Below are 21,153 nucleotides of genomic sequence, written 5' to 3' on the forward strand. Positions count from 1 at the left end.
CCTTCTGAAACTTTGTTAAAATCTTAGGATTATAAAATTTTAACAGTGAATGAGTACTTGAAATGAAAATTGCCAATAATTTATTTATTAAATCAGAGCTGAAACAACTTAATCTAATCCATATGAATTGTTTCCCTCTGTGGACCTGAGGGTGCCCTGTCATTCTGCACATTGGAATCTCACATAGAGAGGTTGTTGGTTTAGGTTTGTGTCATTTGTGGAAAAATAATGAATGGTTTGAAGATTTACTCTTACGCTGTGCTTAGATGCAAGAAAGTGTCAATGATTGAGTGTCTGGACAGATAGAACCCCTTGCAGAACTTAGAATGTGATTTTTGAATCCTCAGCTGTCAGCTCAAGGTCATTAGGCTTGGTCTGACCACCCCCTGTAATAGAAAAGATTCTGTGTTCATGGATCCCATCGGTGGAGCCTTTCTAATTATTTTTAGTGGTACTATATGCCTCAGGTCTTTGGTTACTCATTCCTTTTGAGAATGGCTGGGTGCCCAGACCTATAGTGTGGTTTTTAGGCATTCCCTTGAACTTGAACTTCAGCTCTCTGGCTTTTGTGGGCCTTGGACAGGAAGGAGAAGGAAATCAAGTTATTTTGCTTCTATTGTGTGCCAGACACTTTAGTGTATCATCCTCTCATCCTTATACCAACTCCCAGAGGTAGGTGCTATCCCCCCGCTTTTTTTTATTTTTATTTTTTTTTAATTTTTATTTTTTTTTTAAAGATTTTATTTATTTATTTGACAGATAGAGATCACAAGTAGGGAGAGAGGCAGGCAGAGAGAGAGAGGGGAGGAAGCAGGCTCCCTGCCAAGCAGAGAGCCCGATGCGGGGCTCGATCCCAGGACCCTGGGATCATGACCTGAGCGAAAGGCAGAGGCTTTAACCCACTGAGCCACCCAGGCGCCCCCCCCCCCCGCTTTTTTTTAAAAGATTTTATTTACTTATTTGACAGACAGAGATCACAAGTAGCCAGAGAGGCAGGCAGAGAGAGAGGGGGAAGCAGGCTCCCTGTTGAGCAGAGAGCCTGATGCGGGGCTCAATCCCAGGACCCTGGGATCATGACCTGAGCCGATGGCAGAGGCTTTAACCTACTGAGCCACCCAGTACACCCCCTTTTTTGAGAGAAGATTGAGCCTAAGAGAGATGAGACTTGTTTAGGAGATGTTGGAGTGTGGCAGATTTGGGTTTTGACCCCAGCTGTCTCTGGTTTCAAGGCCCAAGCTTTCCCCACCTTGTCATGATGTCTCTCCTAGGAAACGTTGCATTGTCTGAGGGTCTGTGAAAGTAGGCTTCCTCCTTAATAGGAAATTGCCTCCACTGTAGTGGACTTCTGTGTGGACATTGAAGCTATGTAGCCATACAAAAACACCAGTTGGAGTTTCGCAGCTTGTGACTTAGATGGGGATGGGACAGCTGTTCCAAGTTTTGGCCTTCATCCGGTTTGTGCATGCTTTGGTCAAGTTTAACGTTGAAAAAAAAATCTTACTTATGGTGTCTTTTTTTCTGACACCAGCTAATTCGCTGACACTGTCTGAGCATCCTACAATTCATTTCTGTTCTGACACAACACCGAATTAACATCCATCCTGAGGTTTAAGGGCAAGACCACCCTCCCTACAAGACCGCCCTCCCTTCAGGGTCCAACTTGCCAGCCGCATCTACCCATGCTTCTGCCCAACTTGGTTACAAATTCTGGGGTTCCCACAACTCTCTCTCAGGTTATATAATTTGCTAGAATGACTCAGAACTTAGGAAAATACTTTTTTACTGGTTTATTATAAATTACAGGCTGCAATTCAGGAAGAGCCAAATAGATGAGATGCATAGGGCAAAAGTATTGCGGGGGGCGGGGGGGGGGTGGCACAGAGCTTCTGTGCCCTCTCCAGGTGAGCTACCTTCCCAGCACATCAATGTGTTCAGCAGCCTGGAAGCTCCCAGAACACTGTTATGTAGGGGGTTTATGAAGGTTTCATTACCTAAGCATGATTCATTAACTCATTGGCCATTGGTGATTGAACTCAGTCTCTAGCGCCTTCCCTTACCTACAGGTTGGAGGTAGGGCTGAAAATTCCAGTCGAAACCTGCACACCCCATCATATTAGCATACAAAAGATACTCTTACTACTCAAGAGATTCCCAAAGGGTTTTAGGAGCTCTGTGCCTGGGATCTAGGGGTTAAAGACCAAATATTTATTTTTTTTTATTATACCATATTACCTAAAATTAGGATGTTGGCTTTTAAAAATAATTTTCTAATTCCATTTCTACTGTGCTCAAATCCTTTGTATTTTGGAAAGAAAGACTTTTTTTTTTTTTTTTTTAAGATTTTCATTTATTTATTTGACAGAAAGAGACAGTGAGAGAGGGAATACAAGCAGGGGTAGTGGGAGAGGGAGAAGTAGGCCTCCTACAGGGAGCCCAATGCGGGCTTGATCCCAGGGTCCTGGGATCATGATCTGAGCCAAAGGCAGGTGCTTTATGACTGGAACTACCCAGGCGACCCAGGAAAGACTACTATATAGCACACGTATGGTTGTTGAGGAACTAAAAAATAAATTCAGAAAAACTTCCAATTGTATCCCTTGGTCTTATAAGTAAATATAATCTTACAGGAAAATTATATTTATACTTTGAAGGAATGATTCATCCACCAAGGTTATATAAAGATTAAGAGATGTTCATGGGCTTAATCTGTAAGACCTGGTCTAATACCTCATTATTTTGATTGGCACATACTGTCACATACGTGTTAAGAACTCATGTCTACATGATTTGGCTGTTTATGTGTCTAATTTTTAGTATGTTTATAGTCTTGCTACAAGTAGGGAGAACATTGCAGTTTCCTGTCATTTCTGTAAGATGTCTTCGTTAGTTGTCACATCCTACTTTGTCCTTGGCATCAGCAGAGGACCGTACAGCATAACTTAGTGTGATTAGAATTTGTTATCTAAAAGATTTCCTTACTCATTTGGATGGATGAAAATTCATGTAAGCTTTAAAGGAAGATGTTAAGATGACGTTTCTCCAGACACCAGTCTCCAGCTGAGGAGGCCAGCCTACTGTAAGTAGGGTGGGCACACAGTCCTTCCAGGGTGAACATTTAACAAGCATGATGCTTTGTTCTTGCCTGTGCACCTTGGTCTCTGGAGTCTTTGAGGAGCACACATTCAAAGAACTCACCTGCTTGAAAGTGCATGGGAGCTTACAGACACGCCACCCATGCTGTGAGCTCATTACAGCTTTTCATTTAAGCTGGATTGTCTGGAGAGAGGAGCTCCGGGGGACCGCCATATGGTTGCAGGGGGTTCCTGCACTGATTTTCTCTCTATCAGCATCTCATCTTAGAGCAAGGGGACTGCTTATTTAAGGCCTGAAGGTCCTGCCCAAGATCATAATCCCATTGTGATTCCCTTGGTTCCCTTGGTTTCCGATTTTTTTCTCTCCTCTGGAATATAAGTTCCTGGAGGCCTTTGGTCATCTTTAATTTTCCCTAGACCACTGTTAAGCTGTGATAATTAGGAAACAGTAATGAAATTTTTTGGGTTGGCCCATGTAGTTATTCTCAAGCCGTACTGAATTTGCCTCTCAGGGGATGGACATTTGGCAATGTCTGGGACGTTTTGGGGTTGTCACAACTCCGTGGAGTGCTCCTGGCACCTGATGGGTAGAGGTTAGGGGTGCTGCTACATGTACATCCTGTAATGCATGGACAGATCCTTTGACAAAGGATTATCTGGCCCCAAATGTCAGTAATGCTGAGGCTGAGAAACCCTGTCATTTAGTTGCTATCTAGATCTTTATCTTTTCTCTTAACATACCCAATCCAGTTCAGTTGGACAGAGTGGTCTTGCTTTCTTTTCTGCAAATGTATCTCAGACATGCTGGGTAGACTAAAGAAAGAGAAGCTTCTTTGAAAGAAAGACTCATGAAACAATATGCACCTAGAATAGGAACCCGAATCAGCTGTAAGTGCTGAGAAACCCCAGGCTTCCAATTATCCAGAAGTTGTGAGATGGTAGGTAAAATGTGGAGCACTTGGCTGGGTGCCTAGAACAAGGTAGGTGTTCAGTCAGTGTTGTCCTTTGTTGCTTGCTTGTGATGATGCAGTTTTGTGGTGAGTGGCTAGGTTTAACCACTGTTTGCAAAAGTGGGTTTAAGCAAGGCCTTTCACGGGCACCTGGCTGGCTCAGTCAGTGGAACATATGACTCTTGATCTTGGGATCATGAGTTCAGGCCCCACACTGGGTGTAGAGATTATTTAAATAAATTAAGTAAAATAATAAAATAACCTTAAAAAAGAAAAGCAGGACCTTTCAAAAAACTTGGAATTTTAGAAATTGACAAAAACCCAGTGACAGCTATCTCTGTGGCTGTCGTATATCCCCTCTAAGATTTTGTGAGAAACTCTGCATTCTATCTGGTAGGCTGCCTGTGATTTTTTTTTTTAAGACTTATTTATTTATTTTGAGAGAGGGGTAGAGGGAGAGAAAGAGAAGCAGACTCCCTCCTGAGCACAGAGCCCAACCAGTGCTCTGTCTCAGGATCCTGAGATCATGACCTGAGCCAAAATCAAGAGTCAGACTCTTAACCAGCTGAGCCACTCGGGTGCCCCTGGTCTGCCTGTGATTGATTCAACGAACATTTATTGTTCATTTTGTCTGTGCCAGGCACTGAAGTCAGTCATTGTTCCTACCTATATGAAACTTTGTATTCCTGGGAAGAGAGACAGTGAACATACAGATATGTACAGTTATTCAATTCAGTGGTTATAAATGTCACTGAGGAGATATATAGGATATAGGAGAGGATATTTGAATTGGGGGGGCCTATCTGGTCTACAAGTTCAAGGCAAACATACTTGAAGAAATACTTAGGCTTAGGTCAAATTAACCAGGTGAAGAGATAGTGGGTTGGGGTGATGGGAAATGTAGAGGACAGAGCAAACACCATGTGAGATAGCCATGAGAAAGGAGCCTTTCAGAAAAAGAGGGGTACAGTGTTGTGACATAGCAAATGGTCAGGGGTTATGGGTGGCAGACAGTGTTATGAGGTAAGGCTGTGGACACAGAATGGACAAATTGCATATGGCCTGGGAAGCCCATAGTGAGCATTTTGGGTATTAGCTTCAGACTTGCTTGAAGCAGGGTTGCGATGTGGTCAGATTTGCGTCTTTTTTTTTTTTTTTTTTTTTAATTAGACAGAGAGAGAATGATCACAAGTAGGCAGAGAGGCAGGCAGAGAGAGAGGAGGAAGCAGGCTCCCCACTGTGCAGAGAGCCTGATGTGGGCTTCGATCCTAGGACCCTGAGCTACGACCTGAGCTGAAGGCAGAGGCTTAACCCACTGAGCCACCCAGGCGCCCCAGATATCCGTCTTAAAATTTACATTTTTAAAGAGGCTTGCCAGATCACTTAAATTTTCAAACCACTTTTAATTTCTGGAAGATAAAAATGCCATCTACATTTAAATATGTATGTGTATGTTAAAAAGAAGCCTTTATTGAGATACAATTCACATACCGTAAAACTCATCTTTTTGAAGTGCACATTTTGGTGGTGGTTAGTACAGTGTCTTCACAGAGTTGTGCAGCCATCACCACGCTAATTTCAGAGCATTTTCATTACTCTGGAGAGAAACCCCATATGCATAAGTAGACAGCCCCTCTTTTTTTTTTTTTTTTTTTAAAGATTTATTTATCTGACAGATAGAGATTACAAGTAGGCAGAGAGGCAGGCAGAGAGAGAGAGAGGAGGAAGCAGGCTCCCAGCCAAGCAGAGAGCCCGATGTGGGGCTCGATCCCAGGACCCTGGGATCATGACCTGAGCCGAAAGCAGAGGCTTTAACCCGCTGAGCCACCCAGGCGCCCCAGACAGCCCCTCTTGCCAACTGTAGTCTGTTTCCTGTCTCTGGATCTACCTATTGGACACTTCATGAAAGTGAAATTGTATCGTTTTTGGACTTTTTTCAGAGTTCTTCCATGTTGTCACGTGAATCAGTACTTCACTGCTTTTTATGGTTGAATTATCTGTATTCTGTTGTATGGATCAGTCATATCTTGTTTATCCATCTGTTGATGGGCACTTGAGTTGTTTCCACTTTTTGGTGATTATAGATAATGTTACTTTTGGAGTTGACATTTGTGTCCTGCAGATAGTCAGGAGGAGCATGGATTTCAACCTTTATCTTTAAAGAGGAGGGCATTACTCCTTTTTATTCTGTAGCACATTCTGCTCACTAAGCAGTTTCTTTTCTTTTTCTAAAATTTTGTTTATTTGAGAGAGAGCGAGCGAGATAGCAAAAGAGAACAGGAGCAGGGGGAGGGAGAAGCAGGCTCTCCAAAGAACAGGGAGCCTGATGCGGGCTCAGTCCCAGGACCCTGGGATCATGACCTGAGCTGAAAGCAGATGCTTAACTGACTGAGCCACCCAGGTGCCCCAGCAGTTTCTTTTCTGAAACACTTGTGTGGCTATAAAGGTTCAACCACATGTGTTAATGTCAGTGAATTGAGAGAAATGCTGTTAAGAACTTGAGTTAAGGGCGCCTGGGTGGCTCAGTGGGTTAATGCCTCTGCCTTCGGCTCAGGTCATGATCCCAGGGTTCTGGGATCGAGCCCCGCATCAGGCTCTCTGCTCTGTGGACAGCCTGCTTCCTCCTCTCTCTCTCTGCCTGCCTCTCTGCCTACTTGTGATCTCTGTCTGTCAAATAAATAAATAAAATCTTAAAAAAAAAAAAAAACTTGAGTTTTTCCTCTTGGCACTTGAAAGCAATATTTGCAGTTAATGATGCCCAGTCTTGCTTAGTTCTAAAGTCAGAGTCCGTTGTTGTCCTAGTTGTCCATTTCCAAGTGGATGCTGAGGAATTCTAAGCTCCTCTGTTTCACTTGAATGACTTCTTGTCCATGTTAATAGAATGTGCCTGATTGCCTACTACCAAGGTGATAGCTTTCATCTTGATTAGTCATTTCAGAGAATAAAAAATAAATAAAAGGCAGAGTGGCCTCAACATTACAGAGTTCAGAATGTGCACCAGAAGGTCGTGAGTATAATAAAAAGTGGTTTATGACCTGCACTGGGACATAACTTCAGACACAATGAATATTAAGAGTTAGTTAATGATTAAGCAAGAACATTTTCAGACCAAGGAAAAAAGTGTAGGCAGTGATTATAAGAAGCTTCACAGCTTATCACACAGAGTAGAAAAAAATGAAAATTGCTTTCAAGTCCAAGCAGTTTTGGTAAGAGTATTTAAATGGTGAATTAACACAAATCAGTCAATAGTTGGGAGATCTGGTATCTAGTTTGGATATAGGGTTTGTAAAAAAGATGACTTAATCTTTGCAAACTTAATGTGTGCCTTTTTGCTTATTTGTGTTAGTTTCTAATCCGTTCCTTTCAATGTTAGTGTCAGGAATGTTACCCAAGATTTGATTCAACATTTAGCAAGCTTTGGAGGATTGTAAAATTGGTCCACCAGTTGTGTAAGCAGTTAGGAGACATCTCCTGATAAATGGTCATATTTTTGAGGGGGAAGCAAATTTCTTTTGGCCAATAGACTTTTTATTGGGAAAAATTGATTGTTTGTTAGCAGATAATGGATTAATAATAACTGGTCAACCTTACAGTTTCATCATTGTAATTAACGGCCTACTCTTATTTATCAGGCCATGTTAGAGGAATCTCATTGCTGTTATTATAGGATTCTTCTGTGTGTCTGGTACTATATTGAGGATTTGCTTGCATTATCTTGTTTAATCCTCTTAGTACCCTACTAGGATAGATAGATAGCAGTGACCTCTCTAGTCCACAGATGTATGAACGGAGGCTCAGAGATTAAGTGACTTGTCTGAGTTTACACAGGAATGGCAGAGCCAGGACCTGACCCTACAGCTGGCCTGCTCTGCAGTCTTACTCCCCCCTTCCCTGGTACACTGACTCTAAATGAAAATGGAAAACATTTATTGTGGAGGATTACATTTCATCCACGGTGGAGGTTCTTGAATTTTGTCCTCAAAATTGTGTTGTGGCGAGAGCCTGTTCATAGATACCTGATTCTCCTGCGTGTTATCACTTTGTCTTCTCATTGATTACATTGTGACCTTAAGTAACTTCTTAATCTTTCTCAAGCACATATTGCCCGTCTGTGAGAGTGTTATAAGACCTGGTAAAGCACACCTCCCTATTTCTAAAGATCTCTCTATAGCCTACAAGGAGAAAGGCAGGTTAATCTGGTCACTGGAGTATTAACTTCTGTTGCTTCCTCTGCCATTGATTTGTTTGGTGGTTTTGAATCAAATCACTGCATTATGGGACTGTTTCCTTATCTAAAATCAAAGTTATTGGGGCGCCTGGGTGGCTCAGTGGGTTAAAGCCTCTGCCTTTCGCTCAGGTCATGATCCCAGGGTCCTGGGATCGAGCCCCGCGTCGGGCTCTCTGCTTGGCGGGAAGCCTGCTTCCTCCTCCCTCTCTCTCTCTGCCTGCCTCTCTCCCTACTTATGATCTCTATCTGTCAAATAAATAAAATCTTTAAAAAAAAATAAAATCAAAGTTATTAATGCCAGTTTTTGCCTTCTGATGTTGCTTTTCATTGAAGGAGAGGCCAGTGGAGCTTTCCTAGATCTCAGGATACGGGGGATATAGTGACTGAAACATTGGACTGGGCGGGACTTGGAACACCTCCGCCACCTACTAAGCCACTAGAGCTGCATGACTCAGAGCCCTCTTCAACCTTCCCGCTGCGCCCCCCCATTCCCTTATGAGAATTAAATGCGAAATTATTTATGTAGAAGTATTTTATACTTTATAGGTCATCTATATATAAGAGATGATGATTATTCTTGAAGTGCCAAGTGCCATGAGATTATAATATCGGAAACACTAGATTTGATTTAGTCTTCCGGCTTTTGTTTTTGGAGTTCTTAGATGACACTTTAGTTGTGTGTTTTCACCTTTTCTTCTTTCTTTTTTAGTGGTATGTGTGCAACAGAGAGAAATTATGTGAATCACTCCAGGCTGTCTTTGTTCAGAGCTACCTTGACCAAGGAACACAGATCTTCTTAAACAACAGCATTGAGAAATCCGGCTGGCTATTTATCCAATTATATCACTCTTTCGTGTCATCTGTTTTTAGCCTGTTTATGTCTAGAACATCTATCAATGGGTAAGTGAATCTTACGTATTTCTTCCTTATCCTTAGGTTTATAAAAAGAAAATGGAAGAGAAAAGTGATTTGGTCGAAGGTGTTGACTGCCTCCGCCGCAGTATTTCTACTAGTCAGAATCCCTGGCAGTGGACCAGTGTCTTCAGCCTTGTGCAGTAGCTTTTTAAATTCACCACAACTTGATAAAGAACCTCGTTAGTCTGTGGGACTAACCCACAGGTGTAATTTCTACGGTGGGAGTTCTCCTTGGAGCAGTGCTTCTCAGCTTTGATGGGTACAGGAACCAACTTGGAGGTCTGGTTAAAATACAGATTGTGAGTCAGTAGGTCTGGGGCCTGAGATTCTCCATTTTTAACAAACTCCCAAGTGATGCCCATAATGCTGCTAGTTCCTTATGAGTAATGAGTAGCAGGAACTAAGTCCTTAACATAAGCTGAAGAGTAAAATCTTTGCCTTAAGCACACCTCCCAGGAGCAAGTTTTTGGGGGGATTTAATTAATCACCGCAGCAACGTGTGCTGGCCTATTTAGAGTGAAGGGTGCAAAATCTGTTCTTACATAGTATCTAGGCTCACCAGAATCTTTCAGACTTACTGTGGAAGTACCTGTCTCCAGAGTCGTTCTCTCATATAAATCCATGGAAGAAACTTTAGGAATATTTTTTATCTTTTCTCTGTTGAAGTTTCAAATATCCCCAAGGCCCAAGAAACTAGAATGCTAAGGAGAAAATGAGTAGGGCTCAGTGTTTATGAAGCCTTGTTGGACAGCTTAAAGCCACTGGTTGGGCCCACTCTTTTTTCCCCTTGAGGTTTGGAGCCAGCTTCTCCTGAATGTCTGGATCCCCAGTCTGTCATCTGGTCCTTAAATATGTTTTTAGGCACCACGAGCCATTTCTCAAGATTTCTTACTTGATTTTCTTCATTGTTTATATGAAATTGACTTAAGTTTGCTTCAGCAAACAGTTGTTATTTTTGTATTGGTAGTTGAGTTTATACAACTTGGTCTGACATTTTGTTTCTAAAATTGGCTGCACTGAATTTCTGTTCTATACTATATTATTTTCTTTGGAAAGCAGACAAGTCATTGTAGCAGTAACTCTTACCCTTTATGTGGTCCTTTACCTCTTTAAAAATGATAAAATATAGGAATCCTCTCTTCAAATAGTGTTTACATTCAGCATTTCACATATAATTTTGGGAGATTTCAAACTCTGAACACCTCTCACCTTCACTTCTACTCCTACCCCCAACTTTTGCCATACAGGATCCTGGTTAAAATTCCCAGATATGGAATTTCACAGTTTGGTCAAAGAGAGCCAGTGCATTTAATCAGTTCCTTTGGGTTCCCTTATCTATGGCTCTTACTCCCACTCTCCCAAAACATGTCTAGTTGTGGGTCCTATCTCACCTGAAGGCTTAATTTGGAACCTGTTGGTACTTTCCATCCATGATAGATTATTACCACGAATGGCTGTCTCTTTCTGAAATAATTACAGGCACACCTCATTTTATGGCACTTCTCTTAATTCCACTCACAGATACTGCTTTTTTTTTTTTTTTTAATTTAATTGGGACTTTGGGATAACTGTGCATCATGCAAGTCTATCACTGCCATTTTTCCAGTAGCATTTGCTCACGTTGCATCATATTTTGGTGATTCTCACAATATTCAGACTTTTTCATTACTATATTATGATCATGTCTGATCAGTGATTATGGCTTGGTGCAAACTCAGCTGATGGCTAGCATTTTTTTTTTTTTAACAATAGTGTATTTTTTGACTAAGTTATGTACATTGTTTTTTTAGACATAATGCTATTGTGTCCTTTATAGACCGCGGTATCACTGTAAACATAAATAAAAGTTACATTAAAGATGCACTGGGAAACCAAACAGTTCATTTGGCTTGCTTTTTTGTGATATTTACTTTATTGAAGTGGTCTGCAACTGGCCTTGCAATATTTCCGAGGCATGCCGTACTGTGTGGTACCTTCTTGAATTAAAAAGATACTTATCAGACTTCCTTTCTATCAGCAAGGGAAAGGCCAAGTCAGGAGAGACTTGATAGCTGTTTGCAGAGTTTATATTACAAGGAAAATATTTGTAAGGAGCCACACCTCCTCTATAGATTCTATATCTGGAGAGAACTTAGATGGTGGCCAGAGAACCTAGGATGGTTATTAAACACTAATCCCTTCCCGCCAATTACTAACTTTGGTAATTAAAGACAAATTAGGGAGCCATACCTCTTCATGATACGTGTTTGCTGGAAACTTTGTATTGAGCTGGGTCAGTGTTTTGGTGTTCTAGGTGGGATACTTTCTTATTGTGTGGGACTGACCCACATATATCAGGAAGTCTAGCTTTTCTGGCTTTCCTCACTAACTGTGACAGCATTCCCAAGCCATTGGGACTACTCCTGACTCTCCCACCTACTCCCACCTACTACCCCAGACTTTCCCACCTAATCCCACTGCCCCCTAGAAGGCAGATGGTCCTGATTGACAAACACTGGGCTTGAATTTTGATTTGACAGTTTTAACCTTTCTTTGGAGCCTCTGTTACTCGTGATCTTTGGAAATAGGATGGTACTTCTCTCTCTGGTGCCTTTAAATGTAGGTAAGTCAGATGACCTCCTGAGCTCTGACCTCAGGTGACCTGCAAGCTCTAAGAATTTTAGGATTATTACCTTAAGATTCCTTACTTCCCAAGAAGTTGGCTAGGGAAGCCTGGTTTTTTTTTTTTTTACAAGCAGGAAAGTTTAAGCCAAATGACTGGTTTTGCAACTTACTTTTGATCCTGTGGCAAGTCAGCGCCGACTCTGGGAATAATGCTTCCCCCAAACTGTGCTGCCCGCACCCTCTTCCTGCTCTGACTCTGGTAGCTACTGTGTGAAATTTTGTAAAGTTCTTCCCGTAAGTTCAGTCCCTTTTCACAGATTTGCTTTTTGCAGCCTAGTGTTCTACTAGAAGATAAAAAAACAACTGTCTTGGAGGAAATCGCTTTTCTTTGTAAGGGATAGCATGGTTTTTAGCAACCTCTAATGACCATGCCCCCCATGCTCCCCATGCCCCCTAGTTTTTAGCATTTCTGTGGGGCAGACGATTTACCGTAAACACATTATTAGATCTGGTTAAACTTTTCTACAGCCTTAATGAGAAAAGGGGAGAGAGAGAATTTGTTATTTGAACTCTGCAATTTTAATTCTTTCCTAAAACTGGTCTTACCAGGAGTACCAGGTTGCATGCATGTGACATTTGTACCTTATGATTATTTCCAGAAAGTAGCAGTGCAGTACAGGTTTCCCTGCCATTTCCTAGATCAGTGGTTTTCAAACTGTGTTCCAGGGTCTGAAGAGGAAGTGCCTCAAGAACTCCTTCAGGCTGCAGGGAAAGGCCCAGAAGTGGCAGGGTCTCCAAGGCTCTTAATCTCATTTCTGTCGCAGCTCTCCCTTTAGCATTCTTTGTAGTCTCTGAGCTCCACTTCATATCAAGAAAGGGTTCTGCTGCTTAAAGGAAGTTGGAGAATCCCTGCCCTGGGAAGACTAGGATTTGAGGGCTAAGATACCAGAGCTAGGTGGGGAGTGCTTTCTGCTTCCCACCATGGTGCTTCCTGAAGACCTGGTTTGAGCTTCAGCTGCTGTTCCCGAGAGTTCTCTCTGGTCTCCATTTAATGTCTCTCCAGCTCTTTTTTTAAAGGCATCACTGTAGTTTTTTGTTTTTTTTTTTAATATTTTATTTATTTGACAGAGAGAAATCACAACTAGGCAGAGAGGCAGGCAGAGAGAGAGGAGGAAGCAGGCTCCCTGCGGAGCAGAGAGCCCGATGTGGGGCTCGATCCCAGGACCCTGGGATCATGACCCGAGCCGAAGGCAGAGGCTTTAACCCACTGAGCCACCCAGGCGCCCCGGCATCACTGTAGTTTTAAATGTTTTTTGGGTTTTTTAGAAATAGCAGGACCCAGACAATTGTTGTAACCTGTAAATTGATGGAAGTATGAATCTACTCTTTAAATGCAAATTAACTGATATCACAGGGACTGATCTTTTCTTCTTTTCTCTAGTGTCCCTTAAAAATCTATGACAGTGAAACTGTTTTTTTCTCACCCATTGTTTAGTTTCATAACAGCTTTTTTTTTTCCTATTTGATTTTTCTTGGTGTTACTGGCTCGTGCTGCGATCTGATTCTGTTGGCCTATAACAGAAAACATTACTCCATCTCCTTCCTAGTTTGACATAAATTCTTCACATTCACCTTTTAATTTCTTACTCATTTTTCTTCCCTTCCTTTCCTTTCTCATTCATCCTGTTTCCTTTCCACCTTTTACTCCTCCGCCTTCCCCATTCTTTACGGGGTAGTATTTATCTCAGAGCCACATGATACCTAAGGATATTTTCTTATTTTACTAACTTTGGTTTTGACTCTATAAGTTATATAAAAGGTAATGTATAATTTAACCATATAATCATATAAAATAAACATTTTGTAGGTTCAGGAGGCCCTTGGGGCCGAATTACTGTGGTTGCTCTGAATGTATGTGGAGGTGCTTAATTTGCATGGACTCTTCCATTTTTGTCCCTTTTTTTCCAGGTTGCTAGGAAGAGGCTCAATGTTTGTGTTTTCACCAGATCAGTTTCAGAGACTGCTAAAAATTAATCCAGACTGGAAAACCCACAGACTTCTTGATTTAGGTGCTGGAGATGGAGAAGTCACAAAAATCATGAGCCCTCATTTTGAAGAAATTTATGCCACTGAACTGTCTGAAACTATGATATGGCAGCTTCAGAAGAAGAAATACAGGTATAATTTTTAGACTTGGTTTGGGGTGTATTTCTTGGTTTTAGATGTATTTCTTCTTATTTAGTATATGTGCTGCCAAATTGAGCAGATGAGGAGAATGTTACTTAAAGGATATGAACTAGAAACAATTTTCCATGATGAGAAATTTTTTAAAACTTTCCATATTGTAGTAAAGCAGAAACCGAGAGCGCAGTCATTTTCCTTTGTCACTATCATTTAGGTCTAGAGGAGATGGCACTATAGATGGAGAAGGCAGCAGAGGGACAGCTTGGTAAAGGGAGAGCAGATGTAGAGACTTTTCCTCGATTGGACTCTGACATTCTGAAAGCTTGGATTTTTGTTTTTGTTTTAATTTTTCAGTGAAAAAAAATTTTTTTATGATGGTAAACTACATAACATAGAATTTACCATTTTAACCATTCTTAAGAGTATAGTTAGTTAGTGGTATTAGATACATTTATGTTGTGTAACCGTCACCACCATCCATCTCTAGAACCTTTTTGTTTTCCCACTGAAACTTTGTACTCACCAAACACTTATTCCCCACATCACCACCCTGCCCTTCCCTCGCCCCTGGCAACCACCATTCTATGTTGTGTCTCTACAAATTTGACTATTCTGGGAACCAGAAATAGGAATTATACATTATTTGTCCTCTTGTGACTGGCGTATTTCACTAACCATAATGTCTTCAGGGTTCATCCATGTTGTGGCATGTATCAGAATCTCCTTCCTCTTTAAGTATGGATGATACTTCATTGAATGAATATACCACACTTCGCTTATCCATTCATCTGTCAGTGGACACATGGGTGGCTTCCACCTTTTAGCTATCATGAATAAATGCTCTTATGAACACGAGTGTAAAAATAACTGTTCGAGATTCTGCTTTCACTTTTGGTTGTATACTCAGAAGTGTAATTGCTGGATTATATGGTAAGACTATGTTTAATTTTTTTAGGAATTGTCATACCATTTTCCATAGCAGCTGCACCATTTTACATCCCACCAGTAACGCACAAGGTTTCCCATTTCTCTGTATCCTCACCAATATTTGTTATTTATTTATTTATTTATTTTTGATTATAGCCATCCTAATGGGCAAGAAGTGTCAAATCTTGGTTTTAAGGCCATCTCCTTCTTGAGATAAAGAACACCTTCTTTATTCAGTATGGATTCTACTGAATGGGAGAAGAAGGTACTGGGTACAGAGTGCAGGAGGTGAGATTAGAGCCTGCCTCCTCTGATATTTTGGAAGCCAGGCTGAGCCTTACAAAAAACGGAGAAAAGAATTATGCACTCACTTTCCTATCCACCTGTTTCTGCTCATATACACTAACCCTAGCGACAGAGCATTGGTGTAGCTCTTGGAGCTGGATTGGATTGAACATTGGCAAAATATGGAAATGTTTAGGTTGGAGAAGAGAAGACAAGTAGGAAGGGGGTAGAAGGGAAGGTTATGATCAACAAATGTAATGGGGTTTTATATGGAAAGAGGAGCAAGTGTTCTCTTTGGTATAATCATACACAGCTATCTCTCAGAGCTGAGGTAGAGTTTAGATATTGACCTTTCCTAACGGTTCGAGCATCCAAGTCCTTGCCACTCTCCATGTTTAAATAGCTGTTAGGGATGCTATTAAAGGAGACTATTATCTGCATGTGGTTGAACTCCTTGATTTGTAAGATCCCCGTTAGCTCCAGCAGTCCGTCTCAGGTTAGATCCTGGAGGACCTGTATGGTAATAACTGCAGTATTTCTTCGCTTAGAAGTTAATGCAGCTTTTCCAAACTTGGAATGTTTGGCCTTTGTTTTAACAATGACTTAGATCATGCCAAATTCCTAATCTGGTGCTTTCGTTCCACTTAAAAAAAAAAAAAAGTTTTGGAAGTGTGTGTGGGGAGGAAGGTGTTTGAAACGTCTTCATTCCCCTCCTACCCCTCGGGCTCCTTTCCTTCCTTGGTTGCCATTGAAGCCCTTCCTGAGACTAAACGCCTGAATTGAATTATCAGTGAAACTTAGATGTTTGAATTAATAACTCATTGTATCTGGAGTTTATGTGGTATGTAGCCTAGTAGTAAACTTTTTCCCCATATGAAAAAATGCTTAAATTTTTTCCCTAATGTATAGCACATATGCCAAAATCTATTTGCAGTTTGACTTAAATAGGAAATTCACGCTCGTTGCTATTCCCTCCACGTATTATTAGTATTAAATATAAATAAATTCACAGAAGTGGTGTTTTTTGGCGCAGTCTGAGATTTTAATGAGGAAGTAGTATCTTACTAAGGTTAGGGTTCATCCAGCCATGATGGCGAGCAGACTTGTAGCTTAATACCTTGTTTTTTTGACTTGAGAGCTAGCTATTTTCTGTTTCTCTTCAATATCTGAGTTCATGAAAAACTGGCTTTTTAATAAAGGTTCTGACTGTCATTTTTGAAATGATACACAGAAAATAGCTGTGTTTTTCCTTTTTGTTGTCAAGATATCACTATTTAGGCCAGAGAACCTGATTGTAGATCTTAAGGATGAGGCTTTGATTTTTAAAACAAAATGATAATTTTTCTTTATAGTGTTTGTGTTTTGCTTTTTATTTAGGATTTATCAAAATACTGATTGCTTTCTTCTTTAAAATATATTTTAAATCCTCCTGGAAGATAAACTATTACTTTAACATGTTTTCTTGAAAATAGTAATTCCAGGGTTAGAAATAACCTATTTTGGAGAAGCCACAGACATAGGAAAGGATTATACAGTTAATTTTGATTGTGTGCACTATTGAACAGTTCCACAATTAAAGTGACAGTACATTAAAAAAAAAAGAGTCTGTGGCAGGGAAAAATTTTGGCAGCATATGTTTTCCTTTCTTGATCTGCTTCACCAAAAGTTATTGCCAAAATCAGTTTAGGTGACCTGAAGGGTAGTTTGTAAGATGATGGAGGAAATATGGGTGTGGCAAGATGTAGAGCTGTGAGGGTATGGGTTTAGGGTTAAATTCACATAGACTCTTCAAACATGGGTAATCAAAAAGGAATTGTCTGTACATTTTTAATACCAGAGAACAGATCTTTAATGTAAATTTGAAAGATGCCCGACTTTAATTCATTATCTGGAGGTTTGGGATCTTTCTTGCAAAGAAAATATTGTAGTTAAGAATTCTATTTCTTGGGCACCTGGGTGGCTCAGTTGGTTGGCGACTGCCTTCAGCTCAGGTCGTGATCCCAGGGTCCCAGGATCAAGCCCCTCATCAGGCTCTCTGCTCAGTGGGGAGCCTGCTTCTCCCTCTCCCTCTGCCCCTCCCCCTGCTTATATTCTCTCTCTCATTTGCTCTCTGTCAAATAAATAAAATCTTAAAAAAAAAAAAGAATTCTATTTCTCATGTTAACATCCTCTTTATTTTCTCTTTTTAATGAAGAGATGTTGGAGACTGTAGTGCAGACTACCCTTCACTGTCAGCCTACCACCCTGGCAGCATTCATTCACAGACGGAATGTCAGGCTCTGTCTTCCTTAGCTGGGGAGAGCGGGTTCACTGACCTGAATAGCGCATTAGGAGAGTTTCCAAGGTGCCATTTTTTTTTTTTAAAGATTTTATTTATTTGACAGAGATCACAAGTAGATAGAGAGGCAGGCAGAGAGAGAGAGAGAGGGAAGCAGGCTCCCTGCTGAGCAGAGAGCCCGATGTGGGACTCGATCCCAGGACCCCGAGATCATGACCTGAGCCGAAGGCAGCGGCTCAACCCACTGAGCCACCCAGGTGCCCCTCCAAGGTGCCATTTTTACTCTGCCAGGGACTTGCAGTATGATTGGGACAAGTCACTTCTTCCCCTGCTCTCATAAGGAAATCTTAACCACGTGTCTCATTGCTGGGCTAACGTGCAGTTTGAGCAGAGCTAATACATTTGTCTTCATTGGTGGAACTGAGTTTATAGATGAAAAATCACCAAACAGAAGTAAAGAAGTTGGGCTTCTAAATGTGTAGCCATAACTGTCCCTGTGTTAAAGCCATAATTTTCTGTTAGGAGCTTGTCTTTTTTTTCAAAGTCTGCAGGTAAATGACACCTGGGTGGCTCAGTCATTGAGCGTCTGCCTTCGGCTCAGGTCATGATCTCAGGGTCCTGAGATTGAGCCCTGCATATGGGGCTCCCTGATCAGCAGGAAGCCTGCTTCTCCCTCTCCCACTCCCCCTGCTTGTGTTCCCTCTTTTGCTGTGTCATTCTGTCAAATAAATTTTTTTTAAAAAATTAAAAAAAAACACAAAAAAATCTGCAGGTAATTCAGAGATGGATTTAGTGGGATTATCCTAGATTAAAACATGATAATAATGCTCGGCTTCTGCTTCCTTGTAGCTGGGCTTAAGATTTTTTTGTTCTGTTTTGTTTTAAATCAAGTATATGATTTATTTGTTTTGGCGATTTATGAATTGAAACAGACTATTTGACTAAGGTATTAATATACAAATAGTCCTTTTTAATGGTTTATCTTGATTTTTAAAATGGGAATTGATTAATATTTGTATCTCAAAAGTAGGATCTTTATAGTTTGAATGAACTAAATCTAGTTTCTAAAATCATCATTGCAGGGGCATCTGGGTGGCCCGGTGGGTTAAAGCCTCTGCCTTCAGCTCAGGTCATGATCCCAGGATCCTGGGATCGAGCCCCGCATAGGGCTCTCTGCTCAGCGGGGAGCCTGCTTCCCACTCTCTCTCTGCCTGCCTCTGCCTACTTGTGATCTGTCAAATAAATAAATAAAATCTTTAAAAAAAAATAAAATCATCATTGCAGTTACAAGTTCAGTACAACAGCATGAGTTTGGAACCCTAATGCACTGCTTAATTCAAGCAACAAAGGAGTCTGACTAGTCCCTTGAAGTTGGTTAGAGTGTTGTTTTGGAGGCGGCTTTAGTTGTTTAAAAAAAATAAAAAAAACAAACCTAAACTGAAAAGAAGATGCAGCTGGGTGGTTTGTGCTTCTTTTATTCTACTATTTGAAAATGCTCTCAAATATCGCTATTTTAATGAGTTTCCTAAAACAGCCCTCATTATACTTTTAGAATTTTCTAAGATAACTCTACTGTACCTACTCAGCATTATCAGAGACTTGTTTACCAAAGATCCTTTCTCCTGTTTCCTTTTTTTCCCCTGCCTCTGCCATAACATGCCTGCCACATTCTGATTGTTGTAACCGAGCAGCAGTAATTTACAGAATTGCCTTAATGGAGTGGTTAACAAAGACTCTTGATAAGAGAATTCCTTCTCTCAGTGGATGAAACATTGTAAAGGACTTAGAAATGTTCTGAGAGCGAGGGAGAGCGAGGGAGAGAGAGGGAGAGAGTGAGAGACTGAGGGCTGAGAGTGGTATGTTAACTACGCTCTTCCCTTGCAGTTTTAATAGGATGTCCTGTGCTTTGTCGTTTTCTATATAGTTATTCAGATATGAAGAATCTAGGGTACGAAATGGCATCTGTCTCCTGGGAACAGAGATGTGTTCAAAGGCCATAGGTTGTAAATGGAATTTATCTTATATCACCAGCCATTCTTAAAAATAGGAGGGACCCCAGGAATAGAAAACATAAATATAGGTTGTATTTTATTATTAAATTCCAGTGGATGTAGAAAGTAGGATTTTTTTTCATTTGATGTTCAAGAATTTAATGGCCTATCTCGAAAGATTTATTTATCCATTTTAGAAAGAGGCAGAGGGAGAGAATCCTTCAAGCTGATCCCCCTACCCTGTCGCTGAGCACAGAGCCTGATGTGGGGCTCGAGCCTATGACCCATGAGATCATAACTCATGTGATCATGACTCAAGAGATCATGACCTGGGGACGCCTGGGTGGCTCAGTTGCTTAAGCCGCTGCCTTCGGCTCAGGTCATGATCCTGGGGTCCTGGGATCAAGTCCTGCGTCGGGCTCCTTGCTCGGCGGGGAGCCTGCTTCCTCCTCTCTCTGCCTGCCTCTCTGCCTGCTTGTGTGTACTCTCTCTCTCTGGCAAATAAATAAAATCTTTAAAAAAAAAAAAAAAAGAGTTCATGACCTGAGCCAAAACCAAGAGTTTGAAGCTCAACTGACTGAGCCACCCAGGCACCCTACTAACCTTGATTCCTAAGCTTAGAATTACTAACTCACAGTTTCCTGGATCTCAGCAACTAGTTGAGCTACTAAAAGAAAAGGTGACTTCCTGTATTTTGCTTAAAGTTCAAAAGAGGGGCGCCTCTTTTTGACACCCAGTCAGTTAAGCAGCTGCCTTCGGCTCAGGTCATGATCCTAGGCTGGGATAGAGCCCCCGAGTCAGGCTCCCTGCTCAGTGGGGAGCTGTTTCTCCCTCTCCCTCTGCCTGCTTGTGTTCTCTCTGTCTCTTTGTCAAATAAATAAATAAAACTTTAAAAAAATAATATTCAGAAGAGGTAATTTTAAATGAATAAAATGTTTTTAAGTTAAAAAAGAATTTGATGGCCTAGTTATAACCATTTTTATCACTTTATATCTTCATACATATTAAACATGATTAGTTCTTACAAAGGAAGTATACGTTTTTAGATTTGGAAATAGGTGAAATGCTAAATTTAAAGAAATATGGTTGCTGTTTTTCTTTGCCTGGCCATTTTATTACTGCAAGTATAAATTATAAATGAAAGATCTTGCATTTACTTTGATTTAGAAGATAATGTTAGAGCGTGTACTGGCATTTCAGTTATTCTTAAAGATGTCTTTCAGGGGGTTTATATCAATCAAGTTCTTTCTGATGTTTTCAGAGTGCTTGGTATAAACGAATGGCAGAATACAGGGTTCCAGTATGATGTCATCAGCTGCTTGAATTTGCTGGACCGCTGTGATCAGCCCTTGACTTTATTAAAAGATATCAGAAGTGTCTTGGAGCCAACTAGAGGCAGGGTCATCCTCGCCCTGGTTTTACCCTTTCATCCCTATGTGGAAAACGGTAAGTGTGGTCAGGTCGCCTCTTACCCAGCATTGATGTTTATTGGTGTTTGTGATTCTGTTTTCTTAGAATAGCCTGGAATTTAAAGGACTATGGTTAACTCATGTAAAATATCACCTTGGCTAATGCTCATCTTAATGCAGATTTTACAGAACCCTGGTACTCCGTTTGCAGTGGTAATAGTGAATACTCAGCTGGGTCTGCCTTCTTGAAATTGAAAACCTGAAATGTGTCAATATTTTCTGCTCCTAAA

General features: G+C 40.9%; 1 protein-coding gene across 3 annotated transcripts in view; it reads left to right on the plus strand.

Annotated features, from left to right (window-relative positions):
- The window catches only part of METTL9 (methyltransferase like 9), a 48,652-nt gene that overhangs the window by 5,035 nt on the left and 22,464 nt on the right, over positions 1-21,153 (plus strand). For all 3 annotated transcript variants that reach the window (XM_045994103.1, XM_045994102.1, XM_045994101.1), the window contains exons 2-4: positions 8,980-9,170; positions 13,758-13,967; positions 20,716-20,900. In XM_045994103.1, coding sequence (XP_045850059.1) covers positions 8,980-9,170; positions 13,758-13,967; positions 20,716-20,900 — 586 coding nt within the window. The remainder of the gene's footprint in view (positions 1-8,979; positions 9,171-13,757; positions 13,968-20,715; positions 20,901-21,153) is intronic.

Source organism: Meles meles, chromosome 21 (genome assembly GCF_922984935.1).
Source record: "Meles meles chromosome 21, mMelMel3.1 paternal haplotype, whole genome shotgun sequence".
Lineage (NCBI taxonomy): Eukaryota > Metazoa > Chordata > Mammalia > Carnivora > Mustelidae > Meles > Meles meles.